Source organism: Carassius carassius, chromosome 15 (assembly GCF_963082965.1).
Source record: "Carassius carassius chromosome 15, fCarCar2.1, whole genome shotgun sequence".
NCBI lineage: Eukaryota > Metazoa > Chordata > Actinopteri > Cypriniformes > Cyprinidae > Carassius > Carassius carassius.
Window position 1 is genome coordinate 11,655,201 of NC_081769.1, and position 19,739 is coordinate 11,674,939.

At 36.1% G+C, this 19,739-nt stretch overlaps 1 protein-coding gene across 4 annotated transcripts in view; it reads right to left on the reverse strand.

Moving 5' to 3' along the window:
- The window catches only part of trak1a (trafficking protein, kinesin binding 1a), a 40,521-nt gene extending 22,549 nt beyond the window's left edge, over nt 1–17,972 (reverse strand). Inside the window, exons 1-2 of one of the 4 annotated variants that reach the window (XM_059567367.1) lie at nt 17,768–17,972; nt 5,913–6,107 (exon numbers count right to left, since the gene is read on the reverse strand). Coding sequence is in view for 3 of the 4 variants with exons in the window: in XM_059567364.1 (XP_059423347.1) it covers nt 5,913–6,107; nt 10,668–10,671 (199 nt within the window). In the remaining variant the exon portion in view is untranslated. Of the gene's footprint in view, nt 1–2,079; nt 2,631–5,912; nt 6,108–10,667; nt 10,850–17,767 lie in introns of those variants that run through there. The other 3 variants (XM_059567364.1, XM_059567368.1, XM_059567366.1) reach the window with 3 other exon arrangements.
- Between the last annotated feature and the right edge of the window lie 1,767 nt (nt 17,973–19,739).

Genomic DNA, 19,739 nt, shown 5'->3' on the forward strand with positions numbered 1-19,739 from the left:
GTGTGTTGAATTCTGCTCAACCACTTAAGAAATCAATATGCTGTGTGAGAGGAATAGAGACCCAAAGCACAACACAGAATGTGGGTCAACGAAAACTGAATAGTATATATTAGTGGTCGACCGATGTGTTTTTTGACAGCCAATACCGATATCTTGGAAAGCAGGGGGCCGATAGCCGATATAATTTTTTTTTTTTTTTTACTAATATTTCAGAAATTTGAAATCCTTTGACAATGGATTAAAAAAGTAAATGTGTAAAAGAAACATGCTAATACTTTAGATGACAGTATTTTCCACAAATAAATAAATATTTAATACAAATATAATTAAAAAGAAAGTAAACACTGTAACCAACAGGGGCCTCAGTATTCTGGGATGTTTGTGTGCACTGCTGGATTCGACTAAATTTGCAAGGTTTGTGAAATTAAATGTTCATTACTCATTTAAAGATTTGTTTAAATTATATAAATGCATATTTGCTTAATGCTGATGGCAAACGAGAAAGTATTATAATGTTTGCCTTTCTATTACTAATAGGCCTAATATAAAAGCAATCTTTATAATACTTTCTGTATACATTAATTCCTTTGTTTAACCTTTCTATCTATCTTCTATTATTAGACAGACTTCTATCCGTATTAGACAGAACTTTTAACGACGAGGACGAACAAGAGAGAGAGTGTGAGCACTGTGCGCGCTCAGGCACTGCCACTCTCTGCCGCTCCTCGAACACATCAGCCGAGCAGAAAAACTTATCGGCCGATGCCGATATTTGAAAAATGCCAAATACCGGCCGATATATCGGCCATGGCAATATATTGGTCGACCACTAGTATATAATCACATACATTTCATATCATATAACATGCATTGAGAGAATCATCCACAAACAGAGCTTATATTCTGCTCTAATGATCCGTGACTGATAGCTTGGTTCAGTTTTATTAATAATGGGATGTCTAATTGTTATGATGAAGTGTTTGGTACAAAATAACATGAGTTAATGTAGTATAGAGTGCTGAAACAGAATTATTGATTCATATTTGGCCAATAAGCCATTGCACACATACAACATGTCTCTGACTCCTCTTTCACAGCATTGTCTCAGCCTGAGAGATTTCCATATTGACTGCAAGAGTGACAGCCTACAACAGTCGGCGTGTTTGAAAAAAACCCCGCATCCATCTAACACCTCTGTATTGTTTATTAATATTTTTACACTGTATTCAAATGATCCATTTCTGTGACTCATTGAGGTTTTATTCTATTTGCTCCCCTAATTTTGATAACATTTTGAGACAGCAAGCGATTCATCATTGACCTGATATAACTAAACAAACATTGCATATATGCATAACTTGATATTTGCATAATATGCTGCACATCGCAGTAAATGACTGGGATCAAAACAGAGCAGTTTCATGCAGGATTATGTAACCATCCCAATTCTAAGGAGACATATTATAAGGAAGGAAGGATAAGGCAGCGAACGATCATCAGAGAGCACTAAAACATCCAGCAAGCATATATGTGCAGTACTGTGATATAACCTCCTGCTTGTGACTTCATAATGTCTACATACTGTATATGAGCGCATCATCAGTGGTGAATGCTGAGACTATGTGTGCACAATCATTTTATTGATTTGCACAAATATATTACTTATTTTTCTGAAAGGACAACAGACAAGTGAGATTTGATTTCTACAGTATGTATATTCAGATATAAGTGACTGGGCTATGAATATATATATATATATATATAATGATAATAATAATGTTTATGTGACTGTGAACTCCTTTGTAAAGTGTAAATTTTTTTGCCTGCCCACAAGATGCTGTCTGGAAAATTCTTGAAACATTTTGGCTAACATGATCATCAGGTTTTGGACAAATTTGTGAATTTCATATCAGTTTGAGTGGTGCTATTCAATATCCTTTCCCAGTCTTGTCTACAGCAGACCATGTTACTAACCAACTTTCTAAAAGGGTTTACTTCCCTGGGGTAACTCTCCCCACCCCTCTGCTCCCTCTCTCCCCCTTAGCGGCAGCCGATGAGATTTTTCCATCATGGTCTTACCGTCAGCACACTCTTCATAGTACCAGTCCAGCTCGTAGTAATCAGCCTCCACAAACCTCTGCATGCTCAGTCTCCTTCAGTCTTGAGCTTCAGCCTCTCCCGTCCGGCATCTGAGGTCACACACACATACATGCACCCACGGCCGCCCATTCTCCCAGCAGCCCGGCAGCCTGATCTACTGATCTGCCACTAACTAGTCACAAGACATCCTACACATACAAGGTCAGAGAACAAGAGATGATGAAGGGAAAAATGCAGTGTCTCTAAAAGCCAGCAGAGTTGCGCAGGAAATTGTACTGCTATAGTCAAGGTTGTATCATACTCTAGAGGGCCGGGCCTACCAGCAAAGCCAGCCAATCAGAGCGCACTTCATCAGCAGCTTCGTCACAGCCCAACCCAGTCTTCTCTAGAAAGGTTGCTATGGCAACTGGCTCTGACTCCAGGCTGTATAATGCTTTGTTGATTAACTTCCCTCTGTTTTTCTCCATCACTCTTCCACTGATGTTTTCTGCCAGTGGTAGCAATGCATGCATGGAATCTTTGATTTTGGTGCTCAGCTCAAATGTAAGTGGCTGGTACAGTGACTGCAGGTGTCCTGCTTCTGTCTGCCTGCCAAAGGAAGCAGCTGACTCTCTGCAATTCACTGTGCCAAGAACTGCTACAAATAGGCTGGTGGAAAAAAAGGAGACACACTTAATCTGCTGTGGTCCTGGATTTTTATTGACCACAGAGTATTCTATACAAAGGCTTTGTCTTGTCATTCATATTCTTTGAAAACTAAATATTGATTTAATTTGATAAAACTGGCTATGTGTACCGCTTAGACAAATACATTCCTTATAATGTGATTCTATTCAACACCACAGCTCTTGAATGGTGTAAATGATCCAATCACAAGCTTGTGTTCAGCTATGAAGTCATTTTACGATGCCGTGGACCTACAGTTGATGACTTTCCAGTTGCCACCTCATCGGCTCACTGGTGAAAGGCTCATACTGATGACATCATGCTGATGGGGCAATGGATTTACGGAGTTGTTTGATATGAAGGAATTACCTCCGACTTGATTAGTAATGTTGTTAGGATTGGGAAATTTAGTATTGACTTTTTCTGTTACGTCTGCCTGTTCCTGTTTCCTTATATGGCTTTGTTCCTGTTTGGATTTAGCTCATTAGTTAGTTTGCTCGTTAGTCATCATTAGTCTACTCCCAGCACCTGTTTGCCCCTCGTCAGCTGCCCTGTTTAAAGTCTCCTTTCTGTTAACTATACTGTCGGTTATTGTTTAGTGTTACATGGTTTGCTGTTACCCTGAGTTATTTCCTTCCATGTACTTGTGTGGATTAAAATTAAAGACTTTATTTTGGATTATTTTTGTCTTCATCATCTTCCATAACAAATGTCACAATGAATTTCATACAATTAAAAGAAAAAAAAAGCGTAAAGGACAATTAAGATTTTGTAAGAATAATTAAGAGATAATTTTGATAAAATTGGTTCTTTTAATTATGATTTTGGCTCACATTTAACAAAAACCCACCAATTCACCATCAATCTCAACAAATTAGATTACTTCATAAAACCAAAAAAGAAAAAAATATATAATTATTGGCCTTCTGGAAAGTATGTTCATTTACTGTACATGTACTCAATACTTAATAGGGGCTCCGTTTGCTTTAATTACTGCCTCAATTCGTCGTGGCATGGAGGTGATCAGTTTGTGGCACTTCTGAGGTTCCATAGATTCTCTATGGGGTTTAGATATGGTGAGATTGCTGGCCAGTCAAGCACATCAACACCATGCTCATTTAACCAACTTTTGGTGCTTTGGCAGTGTGAGCAGGTGCCCAATCCTGCTGGAAAATGAAATCCGGATGGGGCAGGCACCAGTAACAGTTATTTCCAAAGCAATCCAAAAGAGTAATCCACAAAAAACAGGTTAAAGTCAGACAGGCAGCAAACAATCATAAAACAGGAAAACATAAAAAAAACCAAAAAAAAACAAAAGGCAAGGGAACAGGAAACCTAGGTAATGTACAGGCTAACAAACAAACAGTGATTTGATTGAGTGTGTGTGCCATTCTTATAGTGAGACTAATGAGGTAATGGAAGACAGGTGCTAGCAAAGATGATGAGTGCAGATAAGTCCAGGTAAAAGATTATGGGAAATTGAGTCCCTTTAACAGTAAAAGTTAGGGATGGAATGCCAACTGGTGGAGCTCATGGGCACTCCAGTTGGAGATTGTGACAATATGGTAAAGATTGATCGCTTTTATTTCTCTGGTTCAGACAGACAAATCATAAATGAACTTAAATGCCTTCTAACTTCTACCGCCAATCAATTGAGTGAATAATTCAAATGACTCACTCATCCAAAAAAGTTTTCAACACTTGTAGTCACCTACTGGTGTAAAGATGCAACTCAAAGAAAGAGTCATCAAAAAATTCCCCCAATAATGCACAGACTGCCAGCCAGTATGGAAGACCACTAACATACACAAACAGAGTGACACAAAAAATTAAATTTGCCAATGCTGTTGTATTCTAAATCAACGCTCTTGAAACGCCACTCAGGGGGGATAAACATTGCCAATTCAAGGACTGGAACTAAGGCTTGCATAAATTACATAACGCCATGCACTCTGAGAGATTTGGTTGAAATCATGTTAGCCACAGTCCCTCCCCAACCCAGAGCTGGGCCTCATTTTGAACTATTTTTAGCTAATATATGAAAGAGCTGCATGACAGCTCATAAGATCCATGGCATCATACTGTAAACCCCTGAGATCTATAAACTCTGATGACTACTGTAAATTGAAAGACAGTTATCAAAACCAGTTTTATAATGCCTGAAGGGTGAACAACTTCAAAAAAAGCAAGACAGAATATTATAATCTCCCATAAATAAGTACAAGGAAATGTATTCTTTTTTTTTCACTCTATTTTTAAAACTAGACGTTTTGAAACATATTTGCATATCCAAGTAAAATAATTTTCCAGTGAGGCCAAAACGTGATCTACATTGTTGACTGAAGTCATTTAACTATTTCAACTCAGTGGTTAAGAGTCTGGCAGGATTGTAAGGTCGACTGCAGATCTGTCTGTTAAATACGGAATAAAAATAATGTTCTGCATGTGGTCACGATGATGACCTCAATCAAACTCAAGGACAGATCATGGAAAAAGGAACTGATCTAAGAGTCCTATCAGCTGCTCCCTTCAACAATGAGTGACAGGAGACTGAGCCAATGAACAGCAGTGTAGGACGGTTGCCTGGTAATATAACCCAGTGTTTTGGATACTAAACACAGCTGTCATATATGAACAACTGTAAATGTACTAACCAAATTATTATACATTAAGTATCACAAGTCTCAAGTAACTTTTTATATATACATAGAAATAAGGATCATAAAAAGAACCTTCTGATTTAACTTGAGCATAAAACACACATATTTCCAGATAAGCAAGTTACAAAAATGCAGCGCTGAAAGAAAAAAATACTGGCATAATACTAAAAAGATTTAAATGGTTTTATACTTTATTCTAGGTTTACTGAAACTAATCCTAGAGCAAATGTTTAACTAACACATCTTTATGTTAAAGCATTGTTAAAGTATGTATGAATGGTGATTATGAGAGTGTATGCATATATATGCTTATTTGTGTGTGTCAGTGCATGTCTGAGATATTTGTTGTTACTATTTTGAGGAATATATGGCATTATGGCCAGAGGAAATAAACTACATTTTGTATGAAAGGAAATAGAGGCAGCACAAATAGTGAATAAAAGTGAGAAAAGTAGAGGAATAATATCAGAGCGATTCTGTGCTTACGGAAATATTTGAGGGTCTCCTCGATCTGTTCAGTGGTCAGGTCGAGGTTGATGTCGGGTGAGATGAGAGGCGTGTGGAGCCAGTCGTCGTGGTCATAGCCAAATATTGTGTCAGCTCTCAACTTATAATGAGGCAACTGCTCCTCAAGCAAACTGATGATTTCCACCTCAGGAAGATCAGTGCTGTTACACACATCTGAGAGAGAGAGAGAATGCAAAGAGAATGGTGAGAAAAATGTTGGGCATGCACAGACATTTGCTTATTACTAAAGACATTACTAAAAATAACCCAGTTACAACTACGCTTTTGTATCATGACAGTCTTTGAAGTTCCTAGAAGTCAATGCATTAGCTAAAGAAACACCCAAAACATTAAATGTATATATATATAAAAAAAATGTATATATTATATATATACACACACAGTATACTAATATATATATATATATATATATATATATATATATATATATATATATATATATATATAGTATATTACAACTAATAATAACTGAATAATTATGTTATAATAACTGTATAATAACAGTGTAATAATATAAAACAATTTAATATTACAAAGTTGAAGTCAAAGACACATTTGGGACTGAAATAAGAACTTATCAATTAAAATGCATCAAGTGCGAGTTTAAGCTGACCTCTAGTGGTCTGATGAAGAACTACACAACTACACTACTCAATACAAGTGTAACTTTTTCTGCACAAAACCCTTTAAACCAGTTGTTCAATAAACAGACAAATAAACAGCAAATTACATTCCACAAATTTTTTGAATGACAAAACACTCTCATACTGAGATTCAATGTTCAATGAAATTATGAAGCAGCCACTGTCTTACCATAATGTTTATCTGCCCATCCTCCTTTCATAAGAAAACCTTGAATTAGGTCTTAAATTTGTCAGACAGTTGACAGTATTAGTTGTTATTCCACTCTAACAACTCTTTTCTGTACGGTAATGACTAAATAGCTTCTGAACAAAATTGTAGGACTGAAATGTGTGGCAAATTAGAGTCAACAACTATGTGTGATGGAAGCCACATGCTTGTGTTTAACTAAGCACAAGAAGAATGGGACTGGCCTTACAACAATGCAACACCCATTACAGCTGTAACGCCAAAGAGATGAACCACTGATGGTCAGCAGAATAAAAAAAGAGTGAGAGTGAGAGAGTGTGTGAGTATATATGTGAACTTTGAGTGCTCTAATGGCATGTGGCACAGTGCTGGCTCCTTGAGCAAGGATAAAAGCAGTGCTCACCTTTATACAAGGTCACCAAGTTTGTGACACAGATTCAGTGCAACTCCACATGAAGTTTGCATGAATTCGAAGCGGCCATTTGTGATGTCGATGATAAAATATCAGTTTAAAAAAAAGAGATATGTATCAAAATGGTTACACTGATGAAGCAGCAGAATGTAGTTTACGGTTCAGTATTTGAGTGCTTGGAATACACTACACAACTTTTAAATCCCTAGCTATTATGCATACAGAAACAGGGACTGATTCATTGTACCAATTCATTGTAGCAACTTGAATACTACAGATGTTATGGGAATGAGACAGTTTAAGACCTGGACACCTGGTATAAAACAGGATTTTCAATTCCAAATGCTCTCTGAGTGAATGTACAGCCAACTGTTATTATTTTTAGCATTATTTAATCAATCAATCAATCAATCAAGTAAAGGGAAAAATAGAAGCCATTTAGGAATGTAACAGTTAAAGAACTCCAAAAAGAGCAAGATTCTTATGGGATTTTTAAACAATGAAAGACCTTCACTAACAGTTTTAGCTGTGTGTTAAAGGGTAGCAGGTAGTGCAACAGGAGAAATAGTGCATGCTTACATTTTTAACTGCCTCTGTTCCATAACTGTTCCTATCAATTTTCTCTATAGGGGTTTCAAAATACAAGCCATAAACCAAACCAACCAACATCTTTGATTTTAAGAATGTGCCATAATAATAATAATAAATATTATTATTATGCCATAAGAAGCACTGCAAATGGCACAACACTAAACATTGGTTATAAGAGTAAAAAACAACATACAATTAATATACACAATATTTTTCACTTTTATTGCTAAATATTCAAGTAAACAAATATCTATGTAGTGTGTGTAGCACAGGAAAACAACATTTTATTCTGTCATTTTTAATGCTTTATGGGACTAAACCATGGTAAAGTAACTCTGACTTCTCTGATTGGTGGATCTCGTGCAAGGATTGTGGGTAGTGTAGTTTTTTTTTTTTTTTTTTTTTTTTTATTAAACATGATACTGCCAAGGTATAAATCTCTGATCTAATGGTAAGACTTTCTTAAAGTTTGTTGGCAAATGGTTATATGTAAGAATAAAACTAATATGATTTAACTTCCCTAATAGTTCTGTATGGCTCAGGCACTCTTCTCTACTCTATACTGGAAAGCATGAGGTCCCTGAAAGGGAAACTTACTCTGTATTATACAGGATGACATGAACACTTATCAGCCACATTGTGTCACTTTACAAGTGAGTCGAAAATTTTACTTTTTTCAGACAGAAGGGGAACATTATAGAAAAAAAACTTTTAGTATAGAAGTATGGGGTGAAGGTTTCATTCAGTTAAACTCTGACTAAAGAGCTTTCTTTGTTTATCTTCAGCCAACTGGCAAAAAATTCTGAGAGCATGTCAAAACAGAATCTATCAGACTTTGCTGAAATGAGGTGTGGAACAAAAAATTCACAGCAGCACACACAGAACACACTCACAGACACATTTGGTTTTCATGCTTTACAGGGATTTTCCATAGACATAATGGTTTTTATACTGTACAAACTGTATATTCCCCAGCCCTACTTCTAAACCTTACCCTCACAGAAAACATATACACATGCCCCTCTTTTGAAGTCAGGGGACAGCATTGTGTTGAAAGAGTGTCCGTCTGTTCTGGAAAGCGATTGCATGTGTGAGTGATTAGTTTAGGCTTGTATTTTACAACATTAGTGACCAAATCAAGCTGTCCTTCCAGTCTCCTTCACCATTAAAGCCTCTGTTCCATTCAGAACATTAGCAGAAGTTTTATTACAGACACCTGACGAAATACACCAGTTTACAGAAAGTAACAGACCTGTGTATTCAGTTATTAACTCATTTTGAATTGCAGTTTGAAGGAAACAACAATACCTATATCAATGTACAGTGGGGTACATTTGTGAATGATCAATAAAAAATAAAATAAATAAATAAATAAATAAAATAATATAATATAATATATATATATATATATATATATATATATACACAGTACAGACCAAAAGTTTGGACACACCTTCTCATTCAAAGAGTTTTCTTTATTTTCATGACTATGAAAATTGTAGATTCACACTGAAGGCGTCAAAACTATGAACACATGTGGAATTATATATGGAATTATATACATAACAAAAAAGTGTGAAACAACTGAAAATATGTCATATTCTAGGTTCTTCAAAGTAGCCACCTTTTGCTTTGATTACTGCTTTGCACACTCTTGGCATTCTCTTGATGAGCTTCAAGAGGTAGTCACCTGAAATGGTCTTCCAACAGTCTTGAAGGAGTTCCCCGAGAGATGCTTAGCACTTGTTGGCACTTTTGCCTTCTGTCTGCGGTCCAGCTCACCCCTAAACCATCTCGATTGGGTTCAGGTCCGGTAACTGTGGAGGCCAGGTCATCTGGCGCAGCACCCCATCACTCTCCTTCTTGGTCAAATAGCCCTTGATGCCTTCAGTGTGACTCTACAATTTTCATAGTCATGAAAATAAAGAAAACTCTTTGAATGAGAAGGTGTGTCCAAACTTTTGGTCTGTACTGTATATATATATATATATATATATATATATATATATATATATATATATATATATATATGTGTGTGTGTGTGTGTGTGTGTGTGTGTGTGTGTGTGTGTGTGTGTGTGTGTATATATGTATATATATATATATCAAAATTTCTGTAAAAATTGATATTTAGAATTGAATTATGTAATTGGCTTGTACTGTATTTTGCATGTGTCAAGTTTGTGTAAAACCTTATGATAACAATTATCTACAGTATATAGTATTTGGTTTGTATAAGCTGCATGCATATCAAGCTTATATAACATAATTTATCATGATTTGATAATGATCCAAAAATCAACTTGTGCTTCAAAGGAATCATGAAAATCTGACCTTCTACACAAAGTAGGCAACATAGACAATGCTTCAATGCTTGTTTTATTTTTTAAATATTGGCCAAAACATGCATCGTTTTTTAGACGTTTTTTAAATAAGTAAATAAGTGGTAGTTTAATTCGAGGTTTTAATTTAGATTTTGAATCGTTGACTTTCGAACCCCACTTTATGTGTGCATGTTGGTAAATCTTTAAAATGAAAATAAAATAAAAACTACACTGATGTCTAAAAAAATTGCACAAAGAAAATGACTAAAACTTTCTAATCCAAGTTAAAATTACTCAAATCATGAAAACTTGAAGGCATTTAAACAAAAAAATTAAAAAGTTCAAACGGTGTTTTTTGTCTTTTTTGATACGAGGCAGTACAAACTGCCAACTTACAAACACACAGTTAGATGAACCCTAAAGACAAACAACTTAGCCTTAACCCTGAAGCACAGAAGGTCATCTACACAAAATCTCTGGCCACAGTTGGACACTGGCGGTAAAAAGTCTGATAGTGAGCAAAAGTTCAGTGAGCGTGAAGAACGGCAGTACTCACTCATGGTGCTGCAGCCACGGGCTCTCTGTTCACTCGCCTAAACTTACATTTTCCACTTCTTCAGGATCAGACACGGCGTCGACAGAACCAAGTGGTTGTGGGAGGAAGAGAAGGAGAGTGAAAAACGAGGGAGGAGGCAGTGAGCAAACGTGGACACAGCCCAGCCATGTCTGGCATGCTGATGACACCAGTCACATGGCCCCTCACTAAACATAGACTGAATTTCTCTCAGGCCAGTCGGATTCAGTGTTCATTGTTCCTGTCGTCCTGACCCTGGATCAGTTTTCTCTTTATTTTAAACAAAATATATGACGTACAGTATTTCATGCAAAACAGGCAGCGGATCAGGGGGTTTTGGGGGCGTGTGTTAGGCAGGAAGTTAGACAGCCTCAGGGGAACTGGCTCAGAGATAAGTTTAACAGCTGTTGAGTATGTCAGTGAGCATGAGAGGGAAAGAAAGAGAAGAAACAACTATCTCGACAATACATGCTTGAATGTACACCATACATTTAGAATTTACTTTTATTAATAAAATACATTTTGGTCAAAAGGGCTGGAAACCCAGGATTCACAATAAAATAAAATCTAAAATAAGCTGCAATTTAAAATGGTATTAATAAACATTTAAATATCGAATATTGAAATATTTTAATAAAGAACCCTAACGACAAACAACTTGACCTTAACCTTGAAGTTCAGAGGACACACACACACAATTATTCTGATTATTATTATTATACAAATTATAAATAACATATAAATTCAATTCAATTCAATATTTAACAAAACTGAAATTATTATAATTTTTAAATAAAAAAAACATTTACAGTCAAATTGTTATGCTGATAATAAAAATAAAAAAACTGATGAGAAAAGCAAAATAGCAGCATCAAATATGAAAAATCAAATATGAAAAATCAATCGCATATATATGCAGGATAAAATTAAACTATTTTTAACTTTACATTTTATATTTTCATATAAATATGTGACTTAAAAATGTTTTGAAGGTGAACTTTGGCAAAGACTTTCAGCCATGACTTTCCCTAACTACTAGAATTTTCTTCCTCTATCTCTGTACAAGCAGAAGTCGAACAGAGAATGTTAAGGTGCTTTAATGTCAGTGGCTGCTACTTTATTCAGACTACTATTGAACAGCTGAAAACACACAAAAACACACACAGCCAACTTCAAACTATGTATTTTTACAGTCAAGGTACAGTTTGGTGGACACTCTTATCGTGAGTAAATTCAAAAGCGCTTTAGCTTCACATGTGACACTGCATGGTCGACAGATGGTAAGCACACAATTCAGAAAGCTACCCAAGCAAAAGTAATTACCTTATTACCTCATTACCTATACAACTATAAAGCCCTAAGCAATGACAGCATTTCCAAGTTAGATGATCAAAGTCAAAACAGGACTTTTAATACGGTCTACAAAATCATATAATATCAAGTCTAGTACAGTTGGAATTGCATGGTTATTTTCCTAAAGTACTTGGGTTCTCTATTCATTTGAGGACAAAAGGTTTTCATGACTCAGCGGTAAGAACTTGAGAGGACATGTGGGAAAGGCCACATGCACAGATGACTGCCATAAGGAGATGAATGGGAATCTTTGAGAAAGAGCCAATCAGATGGCAGACGACAGCTGCTGAAATGAAGTGTAATACCATATCACTGTAAATCTCTAATACATTTTAAAAGAATTGACAATAAAATCGCCAGTTACTGATGGAGTCGTGACACAAAAGTACTTGCTCTCAACAAACAAGCTGTTAGTACACAGGGAACCATGTTAAATGTGTCCAGGGTCATATCCCATTCCCACTTTTTTTCCCTATGTAAATCAAGCCTTAAAAGCCAAAATAAAATAAAAATAACCAATATGATATATTGCACTTCCCTATAACATTTGCACAGCCTTGCCTAACCACACAAACCATGATATATTTCTATGGCAATGACAGCCAAACAGTATCTCTGTTTTGGAAAATCTGATATAATCTTTTCTGTGAGTCAGAACAGGCAGTGTGTCCACGGCGACTGCATCAAAACTAAAGTTGACTATATAACTGTATTAACCCTCAAACATGCACATGTACACAAACCTGAGCTTGAATGAGTGCGTGTTGACTTGACCCAGACTATACCTGTTTCTAAGGATAATAGTGGACAAATGCAAAGACTAATGCAATTCAACAAGTAAGCAAACTAAAACGGACACGTAAATGTGGTCAGTGGCAGAATAACTGGTGTCTGACATGTAAAGTGTTCAAATGCAACACTAATGATGGTGTTACTAGAGCAACGTACAGACTGCATGACAGGTGCATTTAATGTCGCAACATCTCACTGTTGTACAGGTATATCATGTGACAAACCACAAAAAAGACATTCGAATAAGAATTTAAAACACTGTTGATTTTTGATGCAATAAAAAAATATAATAATAAAAACTATAAGTAATAACATTTCAGAGATTGTCCGAGATTATTTAGATTATTATCAAAGTATGACATTAGGGATGCACAATATTATCATACTGATATAGGAATCAGCCGATAATGGCTTTGAATGTACATATCGGCATCGCCCGATATGAAAAAATGATGCCGATATGTCTTGCCGATAAGATGAATAGGTTGACTCGCATGTGCTCTGGGTGTGCTAGCAATAAGATTACGCCACCAGTGACTCATTTTTAAAGCTAAGTTTTGCCTGAATGGTGATTAGATTCACTGTTTTGTGTCACTGCATTTAAACTGAGAATGCGTGTACAGAATGATTAGTTCGGTGTGTGAAACAGTAACACACACAGGAGAGACTCGGTGTTGTTTCCAAACAAAAGGAAATATATCGGTATCAGCATCGGCTATCGGCCAAAGAAGTTGAAAAATATCGGCATTTCGGATATCGAATATCATGGATAAAAATCCAATATCATGCATGCCTATCTCTGACATTCTACAGCAACACAAGCATATTGTTTTAAAATGTTACAGAGCTCAAAAGTAACATTTCATAAACCTTAAGCACCATTTTATGTAGAAATCCTTAGCAAATGGTCTGAACCATACAAATATAAAACATCTCTATTTAATCTCAATCTTCAATTTGAACTATTTTATACATATTTGTCAAAGTTCATAAATGAAAACCAGCTCATAGTTAAAATACAAGCCTGCTCTTCAGACAAGTATAACTGTATCTCAGTTACTATATAAAAGCAAGCAAACAAAGGTTACAGTGTTCACTGTTTATAATTTGAAAATACAATGTAACTACATCTGGACCTCCACTAGATGGCAGCGTGTCATGATATTGGGTCCAGCCAGTTGAAAGAAAAGTAGGTTAGATGACCTAAAGCTTTTCATATGCTAATGAGCTGCCTGTAGCATTACAACACTCTAACCGACATACCTTATCACATGTGAAAGCAAAACACTGGAAACACAATGCCGTGAGGTGGGTGAGGCGTTTATCTCACTCTTTCACCGTCTGCCGTGTCCTTCAGTGGAGGAAGGGCTGGTCACAAAAATCACAACCACACCAAACTTCAACATTTCCTCAAGCAATGTATTATCAAGTTGTATGAAGACATTATTATTTACCTTATAGAGCACCCTAACCAGGCACCATATTTACTAAAACAAATGCTACAATCATAAAAAATATACTTTAAATTAAACATGTATATAACTGAAATAAAATAATCAATACACACTTAAAATTATTTAGTTTTATTTTGCCTTTCTGTAGTTCAAATCTTAAAGCACGGTCATTAAAACCAAAAGCATTAAATGCAGGCAGCATAAATCTAACTATGATTGCAGTGGTAAAACAATGGAAGAATCGAAAATCTTGGCAAATGGTACATTTTAGAAGGCAGTGCGTAGGAAGCATCTCACTGTTTCATTAAAGACTATGTGTCAGGAGCATTACTAGGTAATGGCAGCCTAGTATTTGCACTATGCAAATTCAGTCAACTGAGAGTCTGTGATAACAGCAGAGGAAATCTCAGGAAGGCCTTGAATGGATTATAACATAGTTAGTGATTACAGCTCAGGTAGATATAACCAACCCACCACCAGACTCATTTAATGCACGAAAGAAACTTAAATGTCAATGATCTCAGTCAACATAAGGGATGCATAATAAAATTAATTTCGATAAACTGATATTTATTTTCATGTCATAGCCAAATACTGGTAAACGTCTAAATAAATGAATGTGTTTAAACAATTGTCTACATTAAGATAATGATATTTTTATTAAACAAATAACATTATAAAAATGAAACATTGATCGATAACCCATATGGTACTGATATATTGTTTAAAATCACAATATAATGATCTTCCAGCAGACAGGTACACTAAAATTCTTCGTTCTTCTGGAACAAAGGTGGTTTCACAGTACATGACTGAACTGTGGGATCAACTTAAACAAATAAGACTGGTACAACTGGTACAACTTAAAAAAAGTAACCGATTCAAGGTCTCTATCCCATCCTTTCTTTCTCTCTGGGGACATTGTAAACTAAGGAAGTGAGCAAAAACAGTCATATTTAGTCTAAATTCTCATCACACATAATTATATTAGGGTTACACAACTACAAACCCTTAAAGACGAGCAGTGAAAATTCATGAGAGCCTCTTTGTCAAGGGCTCCAGGGAGGCGACACGAAAAACTACGACAGCCTAAAGCTGGTGCCAAAAATTCAGTTACACTTGCCAATTACGTTAATTTGGAGTAAGCCATTTATCTCCAGTGAATGGACTAAAAGCAGTTGGATGTGCAGTCCTATTCAAATGCACTGCTGTACTATTGCCCATATATCCACAGTATAACACACACACATAAATTACTGCACAGATGGATTGAGAAGCTTTTACCTGATGAAAATGTACTTCTACAATGAAAATGATGAGTACTCCATACTGCAAAAGAGATGACGAATAGCAGTCCAGATGAACATGCTAGTCATGAACGTTAATGCATGGCAAGATTTTTGAACTGTAAAAGCTTGGATCAGGCCAGATTAGATAAGACCACCACTGTGACAGTCAGTTAAAAACCATAACTCGAAAAAAAGCAAATCCAACAGGAACAATTAAAACTGCCTTATGTGCAATTTACATATTTGTATTCAAATTCTTCAGTGCTGATTACTACATGAAAAAAAACAACAACAACAAACATCAAAATAATTTAAAGGTTTGGACTCTTTTGTTGATTTTAACCTTTGATATTAGCAACTTACAGGATTCCCCATTTTAAAATAAATGCATAAATAAAAAAACAGTTAATTATTATTGTGACAATTATATAACAAATATTATGACATTAATAATTATAAATGACATCTAGTCTTCAAAGTAATCTTGAATTTAAAAAGTATCAAGAGAAAAAAAAACATTAATAAGAATTAATGAGATGTGACAGGTCTATTAGTCTGCATTTACACTCCATGCACAAATCTATTTTGACATAACAGATTTCTTTTTTTCACATTATCAATTATTGCACATTTGGATTCAATTCCTATTTGAAATACAGTTGTCAAAAACTGCAAAATGGAAAATCTTTTTTACAAAATGTTTATACTTGGTTTTTATGAAAGGATTCATGACTGTGCAGAACTGAGCTCATGCTTAAAAAAAATAAAAAATAAAGATTGAATGCTGAATAACTTAAATGCTTTCATGCAATCAATTGGCTAGAATGTTCAATACTTCATATGGTACAAGCTGAAAAAGCTAGTATTCTTACGTTTTTATAATGTCAGTATTGACAAAGTGGAACCAGAATGGTCTGCATTTCATCACTGAACTCTAAATGCTATACCTGAGCACCTTTACAGCACTGGAACAAAGAGCCACATTTTCAGGCAGACAACAGCTTCCACTTAGAGTGGAAAAGGGGGTTTGTGTCACTCTTGATAGAAAATATTAATGAGTCTTTTACTGCTGACCCAGACCGGTTGAATGTGTCACACAATCATAATAGTTAAGATGACAAGAACATAATCCAGCACTGATGTTAGAGAAACATGAGACTAACAACAGCACAGCCCAGGCATCAGTGTTGGCTTAGAATTGCACAGCACAGATAATAAACTTTATGACTCTTGAAGTGGCCTAGTTTTATAAATAATAGAGCCTGTGAATGTGTGTGTGTGTGTGTGTGTGTGTGTGTGTGTGTGTGTGTGTGTAGGCTGTCTGTACTCATGCTGGAAAACTGAGGGGAGTTACTGTAGGAGTCACTTTCAGAAAGGCTTATATGAGACAACAGGTTAATTTTCAGTACGACATTTTTTCCCGTTTTTTTCCAAAAGTGATGTACATAAATGGATCACAAAACACAAACACAATGCGTTTTGTGTGTGCGTGTGTAAATATTCTGTATGGGAACATTTATGCAATAAATAGTCTTATTCCACAAACAGACCTAAAAGTGAAATCATGTTGAAATATTTGAGTGCTCATCAAACACTTGCTGGTAGCTGTTGACTCCATAGTATTTATTTCCATGCTATGGAAGTCAGTGGATACCAGCAACTGTTTGGTTACTAACATTCTTTACAATTTCTTCTTTGGTGTTAATACAGATATAGAACACTTTGAGTGTGAGAAAATGATGACAGAATTTTTATTTCTGAGTGAACCATTCCTTTAATTACTTTAAATAAATAGGACAGTTCTCCCAAGAATGAAAATTCTGTCATTAATTACTCACCCTCATATTGTTTCAAACCCATAAGACAATATATTTCTGATGAAATCAGAGAGATTTCTGACCCTTCATAGAGAGCAATGCTACAGACACGTTCAAGGCCCAGAAAGGTAGTGACATCAGTGGTTCAACTAAAATTTCGCAAAACAACAAGAATACTTTTTTTTCAAAGCAAGCAAAAATAACAACTTCATTCAACAATTTCTTGACTTGTAAACGTGTTGAAGACTAACAGAGAAGAGAAGAAATTGTTGAATAAAGTCATTATTTTTGTTTTCTTTGTGCACAAAAAACAAGCTTGTAATTGCAGAACTTGAACCCATGCAGTTTGACAGTCCGTGTACTTTGCAGACTCTTACCTGTGATAGTTTCTGCATCTCTGCAAATCCTGAAAGCATCTTTGGCAGTGGCTTCGCCTACATACTGCTCCTCCTGGTGGTCTGGAGTATCGGTGGGTGGGTTCCAGAGGTGTTGGCAGTAAGGATGAGGTTTCTGGGGGGAGAGCGGGACGGGCAGGGCTGAGGCTGTGGCAGTGGTGGGCGATACTGCGGTGTCCAGCTTGGCTGCTTTTCACAGGTCAACCCCAGGAGCCATAGGGCAGTGCCCAGAGAGAACAGTCCAACTGGCTGTCTGGCAGATGTTAGCTCTAAGTCAGCAAAACAAGAGCATCTCTGATCGGACGGATCTGGAGAGGAAGAGGGAGGTAAGAAATGTAAAGCCAATTACATTTAGTAGTCATTACATTTAAACGTTTGTTGAAAATTGAATGAACATAACCACTAAAAACCTTATCCACCACATGTGATGCACAGTCAATACCACAGATTCTCATAAAAGCCTTCAAATCAATACAACAATTCATTTAGCTAATAAAGAATGAAACCAGTCTCCTCTCAGCACTCACTTCCATTCAATCAGTCCCGATTTACTGCCGTACTGGGATCAGCATTTGACCCCAAACCAGAAGAGGGCCAGACAAAGCCATGAGGACTACCATGTCTGCCTGAGCTGTATGATACAGCAATCAATCGCAGCCCTGGTCAACCAAGGCCACAACACGATTCACTGTCAAAGCTGTGGAGCTCTAACAAAGACTACTGCTGATAAAGTTACAACTGAGCTTACTGAATAGATATGCCAGCGAAACATAATGTGTGTAATAAACATAAAAGCATGATGCAGTTTGTTGATGCATCTTTGAATGGACTAGAATGTTCAGGCACACACTCCTAGTGTCAGAGCCAATGCACACACACATACTCACACACAGAGGGAGAGAGAAAGAGAGACAAACTAGCTGGCTTTAGAAGTTGGCAGTGAGTGTTTACATCCAAAAATCCACCCACAAGATTTACACTGATAATGCATTACTAGACATACTGTACTTCCAGCTTAAAAAAAAGGTGTTCGAACTTAATAGATAAACTTTACAGCCCACATTTATTTCTACTGATGAATTTATTTAGGTGCTTTAACGACAAGACAATCCAGACAGCTTTTGAACTCCAATGAATGCCTTGCTCGTTAGACTTCAATTATAAATGCATTAAGTTAATTGAACATGTTTTAGTTAAAGGGACAGTTCACCCAAAAATAAAAGTTATTTTATCATTTACTTACACTCATATCCTTCCAAACCTGTATGACCACTTCTCTGGAAGAGTAAAAGGAGATATTTTAGATACAAATGGAAGTCAATGGTGACTAAAACCGTTTGGTTACCAACATTCTTCTTTGGCTACAAGCATCTTCTTTGGTGTTCCGCAGAAGTAAGTCTTAAAGGAAACAATATGAGGGAATACATGATGATGTCAATTTTCTTTTGGGTGAGCTATCCCTTTAAAGGTCATCACACTTTTATATTTTGTATCTGAAAAATAAAACGCACTCAAAGAACCTCTACACCTTCTTAAAAATGGCTCTGGCAAACTTAACTTCAACAATTCCATTACAAATTTTTACAAAAAAGAGGAACTGTGATAACATCATTTCAGGCTAGACTGGAATAATTAAAATGTTACTCATAGATTTCATTTCTGGCAGAAAACCACCCATAAGAGCAGATTTTTCCATACAGAAAGCACTGGTGTCCAGTCTTAGTCTTTACTTTAATCATTGCCAATTATGAGCTCATATGTATTATGATGCCATGAGGAACACAACCATGACGGGGGTATTAACTCAGCTTACCATCTGACAGAACCACAATCACAACTAGCCTTTCCCAATGATACTCAACAGTGCATCTTACTGTGGACATTCTCTCTGGAAACATGGATTTTCAATTGAATGCATCATTCAAGTTCAAGTTCAAGTCTGCTTTATTGTCAA